The sequence below is a fragment of the Lolium perenne genome, chromosome 5, assembly GCF_019359855.2.
Source record: "Lolium perenne isolate Kyuss_39 chromosome 5, Kyuss_2.0, whole genome shotgun sequence".
Classification (NCBI taxonomy): Eukaryota; Viridiplantae; Streptophyta; class Magnoliopsida; order Poales; family Poaceae; genus Lolium; species Lolium perenne.
Genome location: NC_067248.2, coordinates 201145301 through 201156899, shown reverse-complemented (window position 1 = coordinate 201156899; position 11599 = coordinate 201145301). Strand labels below are relative to the sequence as shown.

Below are 11599 nucleotides of genomic sequence, written 5' to 3'. Positions count from 1 at the left end.
ACCTTGGCCATAGAAGGCAAAGGCAGAGTCCATGCCCAAAGTGCCAATGTCTAGGCCCTGGGCACGAACCAAACCTTTGCTGTACGTGCGCACCAGGGAGGCACGAGCTAGGCAGTTGCTGCAGCGCGCCCATCAGGAGGAGCCTCCACTCGATCCACCACCAGCGGCCAAGGCAGCACTGAGGCAGTATGCCCCAGTGCTACCCGCCTCTCCGCACCACCCCTCCACCGGCGAGCCGGAGCAGCTGCCGGCGCAGCACCAGCATGGGTGTCCGGCGGCCGACGGCGATCGTCTGGGGGAGGGCCACGCCCGCCGCCATTGCCCCGGCCACCGCTGTCACCACCTGGGTCCGGACCGTGGCCACTGCCAGCCGTGGGCCGGCCAGCCACTCCACCTGTGTCCTCCACGCGAACAATATGTACTGTGGCGTCGTAGTCGAGCAGGGCGACTTCCTGGGGTATCAAGGCCTCCACCAGGAGCAGCATATCGTCACCGTCATCGTCAAAGACTAGAGGCTTTGCGAGCCAAAGCTGCTTGGAACGAGGGATCCCGGCGAGGTTGTCCGTCCACGCCGTGATGCAGAAGGTCCCCAGGTCGGCGCGGTTGGCCGTCTCCGAGCCCAGCCGCTCCACCCAACCGGAAGAGCCCAGGATGCACCTGGCCGTGTCGAGGTTCCACGCGATTGGCGGTACACCCACCACTTCCAAGTGAACGCGGAAGCGAAAGCGGCGGCACGTCGCCTGCAGCTGGCGGTTCCACACACCAAAGCGGAGGGTGAAGTCCCTTCCGTCAAACGGGTTGGCGGAGGCGGTGAGCAGGACGTCGCGGTTGGCCCTGGAGTCGAAGACCAGCAGGAGATCCGCTGGCCAGAACCGGTGCATGGAGAAGCGCCCCTCAAGCTCGGGGAAGCGCTCGACAATGGCCGCCGTGGCCGCCGCACAGCTGACCGTCCGCCTCGTGCCGGAGACGAACGCCACCAGGCCCCACCGGAGGGCTCTCTCCGCAGACTCCACCTCCGGCGTCCGGTAAATGATGCCACGCTCACAGGCCGGCCGCGCCGCCTCCACATCCACAGCCACCTCTGGAGCTAGGCCCTACTCCGTGGCCGAGGCCCAAGCCACCGCTCGGAGCGTGGCGTCACGCAACTCCAGCTCTCTCCGACGCTCCCTATCAAGAAAGGAGACGCCTTGCGCCCTCTCCTCTGGCAGCAGCGGAGGCGCCTCCCGAATCGCCCGCTCGAGCCGAAGGCCGCGCTCATACGGGGTATCATCCCTCGCCGGCGCAGCACCGCGATCACCCAAACAACCTTGAAGGGCAGGGCGCGAGGGCAGCAGGGGCGAGCCATCTCTGGTGCCCAAGCGCTGGCGAGCCGGGACGTGGTAGAGCTCTCCACGCGCACCTTGCGTGTCAGGTGCCGGGCCTGGAGCAGCCGCCGGAGCCACCGGAGGAGGAGGGCCACCACGGGGTGGCGGCGGAGCCCCCACGGCCACCTCGCCAGCCACCGGAACCACCGCTTCAGGACACTTGCGAGCCACATGGAGTTCGCTCTTGCAGATGAGGTAGCGGCGCGAGCCAGTGCACATGCCGGCGACGTGCCCCGGCTCGGCACAGTTGTAGCAGAGGCCTACGAAGCTGGCCGGCACCCCCGGCGGCACCACGAGCGACGGGAGGGGACCCCGATAGCGCTGCTGCTTGGGCTGGGGTCCTCGCCGTGCACCACCACGACCACGCTAGACCTCTCCACCGGCCGCCCTTGCAGCATCTGGGCGCAGCACCATTGAGGCCATGCGTCGAACAGGTTGCGGGTGGGAACTGGAAGCTCCGTCCGCGCGAGGGATCTCCGGCGAATCAGCCCGCACCGGGCTTGGGGAGCCGTCGCGCACCACGTCGGAGTAGGAGCGGCGTGAGGAGGCCTCCGCAACCGCCCACTCCTCCTCCTCCTCGTCGGCCATATCCGACCACCTCCGGGACCTCGGAGCTCTCTCTTCAGACATGGTGGGGGCAGGGGAGGCAGGGGCGGGGAGGGTGAAGGGAGGGAGGCGCCGCAGCAGGGGGCCACGGCGAGGGGGTGGACCACCGCCGCCGGAGTGGCGGGCGCGAAGGGCGGCGCACGGGGCCGCAAGCTACGCACGCTCCGCTCCTAACCTAACCTCGGTCTTGTCCTCCTCTCGCCATAAAAAACTGACCACATTGCGCCGCTTCCACATCCACCAAGCTGACGGCCTTCTGTCTGTGAATCTTCCCCACCGGTAGGGATGCTTGCGGTGGATCAAACCCATGAGAGGACCTCATGCCAAATGATCTGCAAGTAGGGATAGCCTTCAAGCAAGCCATTGAGGTAAGGCCGCTCGCCGAAAAAATGGCTGCATTGCGCCGCTTCCACATCCACCAAGCTGACAACCCTTCTGCCACTAGTCTGTGAATCTTTCCCATCGTAGGGATGCTTGCGGTGGATCGAACCAATGAGAGGACTTAATGCCAAATGATCCGCGAGTAGGAACTGTTAGGCCTAATACTTCAAGAGTAACACCAGATCGTGAACAATAGCCACTAGAACACCTAATGATCATAAACAGAGAGAGTAGATGTGTTGCATTACTGGGCACTGACGATCCCATCGACGCCTGCGTGAGGCAGGCTTGGTGTGGCGGTGTTGATGACGAACTTGTGGTCGATGACGATCTGGAGATCCTCCTGATCCCCTCCGGGCGCCACCTGCACTGCCCTGGCACAGCACGGCGAGGTTCCAGTCTTCCCGTTGCTTCTGGCCACTCTAGATCGGTAGAGTTTTGGGATGTGGGGGAAGCAGATGTTTAGATCGTTAACTCGGTATCGATCTCTGCCAGACTCCCCCCCTTTATATGGCACAGCGCAACAGGGGACCAAAACCATCGAGTTGGTTTTGGCACCCCCGATCAGGGTGCGTTTGTTACATACGAGAACAAGTCACGTCTGCATTAAGCCCTGGACGTTGGTCCAGTGGGCCCATCCCTTTAACGTTAAGTTTTGACTTTTCTCTGTTAACTGAAAATGACTGTCGAACCTGACAGATCAACCAACATTCTCCCCCTTGATCGTTAGGTTTAACATCATTTGCCCATTCTCCATAGGAATAATAAACCAAAGTGAGGTGTTACAACAACCAATGAAATGCTATTGAACCTCAACACTTATGGCATACCAGCCTATCTTGAAATGGATAACATAATACTTATTGGGAGTGGTTCTTATTATGGTCCCTTTATTCCAGAATCATAAGGCTTCCAGCAATCCCATGCCGGCAACATGCTCACGAAAGATTCTGGGTGGTAAGCCTTTCGTTAGCGGATCCGCAAGCATACGAGTCGTACTTATATGCTTAACATTAGTTGTTTGATCCTGGATCCTATGCATCACAACATGATACTTAATGTCAATGTGTTTGGCAGCATCACTTGACTTGTTGTTATTCGCATAGAAAACTGCGGGTTCATTATCGCAGTACAATAGAAGTGGTTTTGAAATGTTGTCGACCACTTTAAGTCCGGGAATGAAATTCTTTAGCCATACAGCCTGCCCAGTGGCCTCATAACATGCTATAAACTCTGCTTGCATCGTAGATGAAGCAACTATAGTTTGTTTGGAGCTTTTCCATGATATAGCTCCTCCGGCAAGTGTGAATACATAACCTGACGTGGATTTCTTACTATCCACACAACCGGCATGATCAGAATCTGAATAACCAACAACTTGTAGGTTATCAGACCTTCTGTACGTAAGCATGTACCCTTTTGTCTCTTGCATATAACGCAAGACTTTCTTTGCGGCCTTCCAGGTGGTCTAGTCCTGGATTTGATTGGAATCGCAAGCATCCCGGTTATAAAAGCCAAGTCAGGGCGTGTACAAACTTGTGCATACATGATGCTTCCGACAACTGAAGCATAAGGAACCGACTTCATCTGATCAGTTTCAATTTGGTTCCTCGGACATTGAAATGTCCCAAACTTATCGCCCTTGACTACTGGGGCAGGTGAGCCAGAGCACTTATGCATATTGAATTTCTTTAGTACTCGCTCAAAGTATGCCTTTTGTGATAGTCCCAACACACCTTTAGACCTATCTCGATGAATCTCAATGCCGAGGACATATGAAGCTTCACCGAGATCTTTCATATCAAAATTGGAAGACAGAAAATTCTTGGTCTCGTGCAGCATATCCTTATCACTGCAGGCCAATAATATGTCATCCACATACAGGACTAATATTGTGAACCTACTGCCCTTAAACTTAACATAAATGCAGTTGTCCTTAACATTTTCAGTAAAACCAAAAGTTCTAATAATCTTATCGAACTTGAGGTACCACTGTCTTGAAGCTTGCTTCAAGCCATAGATGGATTTCTTCAGACGACATGCTAAATGTTCCTTTCCTTCCACAACAAAACCTTCCGGCTGAGTCATGTATACGTCTTCATCAAGGTCACCATTTAGAAATGCCGTCTTAACGTCCATTTGATGCAATTCTAGGTCGAAATGAGCTACCAGAGCCATGACGATCCTAAAAGAATCTTTAGATGACACAGGAGAGAAAGTCTCATTATAATCGATTCCTTCTCTCTGTGTGAAACCTTTTGCCACAAGTCTAGCTTTGAACCTTTCGATGTTCCCTTTGGGGTCGTACTTAGTTTTGTAGATCCATTTGGAGCCTACTCTTTTGGCGTCATTAGGAACTTCTACTAGGTCCCAAACATTATTTGAGCTCATAGATTTCAACTCGTCTTCCATGGCGATTTGCCACTTAGACGAATTCAAACTCTTAATGGCCTCCTTGTATGAGGTTGGATCCTCCACCTTTCCTATATCGTCTACATCCTCACTCATGTAGGTGATATAATCATCTGAGATGGCTTTTCTTCTTTCTCGATGTGATCTTCTCACAGGCGATGGTGGTGGAGGGGCATTATTATTATGAGGATCTTCTTCATTATCCGACTGGTGATTTTCTTCACCTTCTGGATTTGCGTTATCATTAGTTTCAGGATCACCATCAGGTTGAGGACCAGAACTGTGAGGTTCAGTCTCAACATTAGAAGTGATTCTCCTCTGCATTGGTAGAACGACCTTTTGGATAATCGGGGATGGAGCACACACCCGCTTTTCCTCAAGATCGATCTTCCTTATTTCATTAACTTCATTATCCTCAAAAAATACCGCTTGCCGGGTCTCCACGTACTTAGTGGTATGACCTGGGCAATAGAAACGATATCCCTTTCCCCTATGCGGGTATCCGACGAAGAAACAACTAACCGTTTTTGGGTCTAACTTCTTAAGTTGTGGATTGAAAATTCTAGCTTCAGCAGGACAGCCCCACACACGTAAATAGTTCAAGCTCGGTTTCTTTCCCGTCCACATCTCGTGAGGTGTGTTCGGTGCTGACTTAGTGGGAGCAAGATTTAAAATATGTGCAGCCGTCTTCAATGCCTCCATCCATAGGCTTACCGGCAAACTTGCATGACTGAGCATGCTACGCACCATATCCAAAAGTGTGCGATCGCGGCGCTCAGCCACACCATTTTGTTGAGGTTCACCAGGCATTGAATAATGGGCAACAATTCCATTCTCAGCTAGGAACTTAGCAAAAGGCCCTGGAATTTGCCCATAAGGAGCGTGCCTACCGTAATACTCTCCCCCGCGATCAGATCGTACAACTTTAATTTTTGCATTCAGTTGGTTCTCAACTTCGGCTTTGAACACTTTAAATTTGTCCAAAGCTTCCGATCGATCACGTATAGGGTAAATGTACCCATAACGGGAAAAGTCGTCTGTGAAGGTGATGAACGAATCAAAACCATCTATAGACTTAACATTAAGAGGTCCGCATATGTCAGTATGTATGAGTTCGAGGACACTCGTGGCTCTTACCGCTCCTTTCTTAATTGTTTTTGCATATTTACCTTTGATGCAATCAACACATTTGTCCGCATCGGAGAAGTCTAATGGGAGGAGTACATCATTTTTAATAAGTCTTTCCATTCTCCCCCTCGAAATGTGGCCCAAACAACAGTGCCACAATTTCGAAGAAGTACTAGTACCCTTCCATTTCTTCTCAACATTCGAAACATTACTCACATGCAAAACATAATCATTCATAGATAACATATATAGTTTGCCTCGTCTGACACCGAGGCCAACATCATTATTATAATAATTTAAAACAAATTGTTTGTTACCAAACTTGCACTCAAACATGTTATCATCGAGACAAGAAACTGAAATCAAATTCCTACTTAAAGTAGGTACATAAAGAACATTATTTAAATGAAGGTGAAAGCCGGTGTGGAGCTCCAAGGTGAGTGACCCAATAGCTTCAACATCAACTTCAACTCCATTTGCAACTCTAAGTCGTCTTGCCCCGCTTGTTATGGTTTGGATCAAATTTAATCCCTGCATAGAATTAGCAACGTGAGCAGTTGCACCTGAATCAATCCACCATGATGTACAAGAGAAATCAGTATTTAATATTTCATCAACAAAAGTGATTTCATCTGTACCTTTCTTCATCATCCACTTGAGGTATTCATGACAGTCCTTCCTGTAATGGCCTTCCTTCTTACAAAAGAAACACACATTATCAGTAGGCGCTGAAGACTGTCCATTTTCCTTTTCCTTTCCTTTAAACTTTGGCATTTCCTTCTTGAAGGTTTTCTTTGGCGACTTTGAAGGGCCTGACCCGTCATGCTTTCTCTTTAAGGAGCCAACATGAAAAGCATGATCCTTGTTTTGTCTCATCATTCTTTCTTCTTCCTGGACAATTCGAGGGGATATCTCAGCAAGTGTCCACTTCTCCTTCATGGAATTGTAGTTGATCTTGAACTGATCGAACTCTTCAGGGAGGGACTCCAAGATCATGATGATAAGGAGGTTGTCACTGAGCTCACACTTTAGGTGCTTCAGTTTATTTGAAGCATTTATCATTCTCAGTATGTGTCCCCTAACATCACCATCATTTTTATACTTGCCAAGTAGCTTGTGAAAAAGTTCATGAGCATAAACCTTTTCAGAGCCTTTGAATTGCTCCTCCAAGGCTTCCATGAATTCCTTAGCAGTATCTTTCTTGGGGAGAGCCCCAATAATCTCAGGTGAAATGGAAGAATTCATCACGAGCATTGCAACGTGATTGGATTTGTCCCACTTCTCCATCTTGGAGTCATAAGTTTTCTTTAGTTCATCATACCCCGTAGCACCAGCAACTGGCGCCACGGGCTTATCCTCCCTTAAGGCATAATCAAACTCGTTGAAAGCCAAACATAGCTCAATGGAGTTCTTCCAACGAGGAAAGTTGCTGCCGGTCAACTGCTCGACAGCATCATAACGCATCGCAGCGGAAGCTGAAATTTGACATGGACATTCATTAGTAAAATTGCATGCATATAAAATAAACATGCCATAATTTTCTTATTCTATGTCAAACACCGTTGGGCAGAAATGACATGAATTAGAACAACATTAGGGGTTGACATGCAGAAAATAATACAACATTGGTCAGAATTATTTTGCAGCCATAACATTCCCAAAATAAACATCAACTTTAAATCATTTAAGGAACAACATATGTGATGCTTAATTTGATAATTCAACATTAAACCATATTAAATATTCTAGACAAGAAAATCTCGTTGGTTCATTTCTTTCCAAAACAATAACATGTTTCTGATCATATTTTATAGGCAATGATTTTTCTGTATAATAGTGCAATAAACATAAGGAAAAACATTTGGAATGCACAAAAATACAGAAAACAGAAAGGAAAATCGGCAGCCCGTAAAACTTATCGGACTACCGACACCCTGGGCCGAAGCCCATCCTTAGATATGGCCCAGTAATCCCGCCGGCCCGAGCACCCTCCCCGCAGCGAGCTGGACCGTCCGATCGATCGGACGGCAGAGATGCTCCGCGGCCAGAACAAAAAAAACGCCCTGGGGCGACGGAAAACCCTAACCCTAAAAACAGTCCCCGATTTTTTCTCTCCCCCGAATTTTTCGCGTCACGGCCCGGCGGGCGGGAGCGCGCGAGGCGCCCACGGCCCGGTGGCCTGAGCGCGCGAGGCGCCTCGGCCGCAACGGCGCGCGACGCGCGAGGTGGCCACGCCCGGCGGCCCGATGCGCGCGAGGCGGCCCTGCCTGGCTGCGCGAGGCACGCGAGCCTCGCCTTCATCATCCCGGCGCGGTGGCTGCGCTCGCCGGAGCAGCGTGCGACGGACCATGTCCGGCGCGCTCCTCCGTCGAGCGTGGCTACTGGCGCCGTTTCCTTGCGTCTGTGAGGGGGTGGTGCTCACCGGCGAGGCCGGCAGCCGTTAGGCGACGACAAAGGCCGGCGGCGCGACGGCCACCGGCGGTCCGTCCATTCCGCGCATTACCGCGCGTCAATCCGCGCACTCCTCCGTCGGGAGAGAGTGGCGGCGCGGGATCTCTGCCCTCGCCGGAGCAGCGGCTGCTCCGACGGGCCCCAGAGGGGAGAGGCAGACACCCGGCGGCATCAGGTGAGGTTCTCATCCTCAGACTCGTGCCAAATTGCATAATTAGGGTTCATCCGTAATTGGGGAATCAGGGTTAGGGTGTATACATCATCTAATCATGCAACATACAACAATAATTCGGGCTAATCTGAGGCTTAAGCATGATTTCGAAACTAAAATAGGATCATCAGATTGCTTGCATAACAAATCTGAGAGCCTAGCATGCATAACAGGGGCTAAACATCAACATAATCAGCCTAAAAAAACATGATCTTTATACAAAAACGTGATCTCAGATCACTACTAGGGTTCTAGTGCTAGCAGTACTAGGCATCTGATACCATTGTTAGGCCTAATACTTCAAGAGTAACACCAGATCGTGAACAATAGCCACTAGAACACCTAATGATCATAAACAGAGAGAGTAGATGTGTTGCATTACTGGGCACTGACGATCCCATCGACGCCTGCGTGAGGCAGGCTTGGTGTGGCGGTGTTGATGACGAACTTGTGGTCGATGACGATCTGGAGATCCTCCTGATCCCCTCCGGGCGCCACCTGCACTGCCCTGGCACAGCACGGCGAGGTTCCAGTCTTCCCGTTGCTTCTGGCCACTCTAGATCGGTAGAGTTTTGGGATGTGGGGGAAGCAGATGTTTAGATCGTTAACTCGGTATCGATCTCTGCCAGACTCCCCCCCTTTATATGGCACAGCGCAACAGGGGACCAAAACCATCGAGTTGGTTTTGGCACCCCCGATCAGGGTGCGTTTGTTACATACGAGAACAAGTCACGTACAGATTAAGCCCTGGACGTTGGTCCAGTGGGCCCATCCCTTTAACGTTAAGTTTTGACTTTTCTCTGTTAACTGAAAATGACTGTCGAACCTGACAGATCAACCAACAGGAACAGCCTACAAAGATGTGCTCCATCGTATCCATGTCTTGATCCCATAGGACGCAATATGCTTATTGCTGCAGCCCCCGCCGTGCAAGCCTATCCGCAGTACAAAAGGAGTGCATTATGCTTGTTTTAACAATGTGGAATGAGAAAAGAACAAAATGGGAGAGGCTAAAGCCGTGCTCTGTTGTTTCGTCCGAGAAGTTCTGAGCCGATTACTAGAACTAGTAAAAACTGTCTTAGACAATTGAATTACACAGTTCAGCACACCAATGAGTCTTAAATACTACTAGAAGGGTTCACATTCCATCATCTCATTTCTCTCTTGGGACCATACAAATAGGAACATAAAGTCAGGCACGCAGCACTACACCATCCTCGCATTTTTACCAGCAAACTTCCTGACCTTCGACTCGCTTGTGATGTACACAAGCCGGCCATCCAGGTTTGCAGCATGCCAACAGCAGCAACGCGACCCATTGCGTGCTAGTCTGTCAGGCAAAGAACTCAAACCCTGTTCTCCTCTGCCATCTTCCTTTGCAACACCAACTTGCTCCACCGTGAAAATCCCTAAATTCCAGATGCCAAGCTACTGTGTCTTCCACCTGTAGTTCCAAAATCCACCTACGCCAACTACTTCTCAAGTTAACTGGTTCGACTGATCACTCCCATTCGATCAAATTATCAATAACTTCCTGACCTTCGACTCGCCTGTGATGTACACAAGCCGGCTATCCAAGTTTATTTAGAAAGTAGAGTGGGGAAAGGAGACCCAATTCATAAATCAACAACCAAACCTGCCACTGAGAGAAGGGTTCAGTCAAGATGCAAGAGTTCTTCTTTAAGAAAAAAGGGAGAAATATTTACGCTTTCTTGTTTTAGATAAGGAGATGGACAAAAGTACTTCATAAAAGGGGGCAAACCATCTGACCTCAGCACTCCTTGCTTCTTCCATCAACAAAAGGGAAACAAGTCATAGTGGTGATCGAGGTCGGGCCGTAGGACTTTTTCTCCAAAGTTGTGTATGTACATTGCGCTGAGAAGTGAGAACAACTGTATCAAATGCCAATTGAGATAAAGAATATGACATTGAGCCAACCGTAACTAGGTTGGCCAATTTACTAATGCAGCCAAGTCAACCATCACATGTCCCAGCAGAAAATACGTGCAATCAAAGTCTTTGACTGCCTCTCAGAAAATATCTTGTAGTGCAATCTCTCCATCATCCAGTTGAATGCAAATGAATTTCACCTAACGTTACCTTTTTTTAAAGGGATCAAACTGCATTAGGTAACATAGTTAATTAAATTACTGAGAGTAGATGTTGACCATATCTCAGCAAGAGGCTACTAAAAAGGTCTATATGAACACAATGGGTGAGAAAAAGGTCTGCAAACCTCATGACTATGGAGATCACACGTAGTCATCTTGCTCCTCTTGATGCCAATTACAGAAAACAAAACCTCCACTGAGAGGAGGGTTCAGTCAAGACCCAAGAGTTGTTAGGCGCTGAGCGTGCTGTTGCCTCGTGTTCCTAACTCTTAGGTGTTGCGTCGTAATCATGGGGTGTTGGACGGTCTTCAGGCTTTTTACGTAGACCTTCTTGTCAATGCATCGTGCCACAAAGCTTTGCGTTTTCTCGAAAAAGGTGACGCATGAGTTCTTAGAAAAAAATGGGCATTACTAATTATACTTCACTTTTCTAGACAAGGATCCAGTTATCTATATGCAGAAAGACAAAATTACTTCATAATAAGGGGGAAACCATCTGACCTCATGTGTTCCATGCCTCTTGCATCAAAAAAAGTCATAATGGTGGCATCAGGCCATAGGATTAGGAGTTCTCCCAAGTTGAACATGTGCACAAGTTATACTGGATGTTGAGATATAAATATCACACTGAGCCAATTGTAACCACATAGACCATTTCACTGATACTTTCAAGTCAAACATCACACAGACCATCTCACTAGTACAATCATGTCAACCATCAAAAATACGCGTGTTGGAAGCCTCTTTCTCTGAGAAAAACAAGTAGCAATGAGATCATTCAAGAATCCAACACGGAGTGAATGTCAACTGAAGTTGCATTTTTTATGGGATCAACTAACATTACTTAGCATAGCTCATTACTGGGAAATAGTCTTGATCACTTCCTCAAAAAAGTCTATATAGCTGAACACAATGGGTGCAGGAAGGGTCTGCAA

The 11599-nt window shown here is 49.4% G+C and overlaps 1 protein-coding gene across 2 annotated transcripts in view; it reads right to left on the bottom strand.

Moving 5' to 3' along the window:
• Window positions 1-6221: 6221 nt before the first annotated feature.
• LOC127298147 (uncharacterized) overlaps window positions 6222-11599 on the bottom strand; it is a 155499-nt gene continuing 150121 nt past the window's right edge. The window contains exons 1-3 of one of the 2 annotated variants that reach the window (XM_071820632.1): window positions 8936-9242; window positions 6530-7366; window positions 6222-6422 (exon numbers count right to left, since the gene is read on the bottom strand). In XM_071820632.1, coding sequence (XP_071676733.1) covers window positions 6376-6422; window positions 6530-7366; window positions 8936-8954 — 903 coding nt within the window. In that variant the 5' untranslated portion in view covers window positions 8955-9242 and the 3' untranslated portion in view covers window positions 6222-6375. Of the gene's footprint in view, window positions 6423-6529; window positions 7367-8935; window positions 9243-11599 lie in introns of those variants that run through there. The other variant, XM_051328090.2, reaches the window with a different exon arrangement.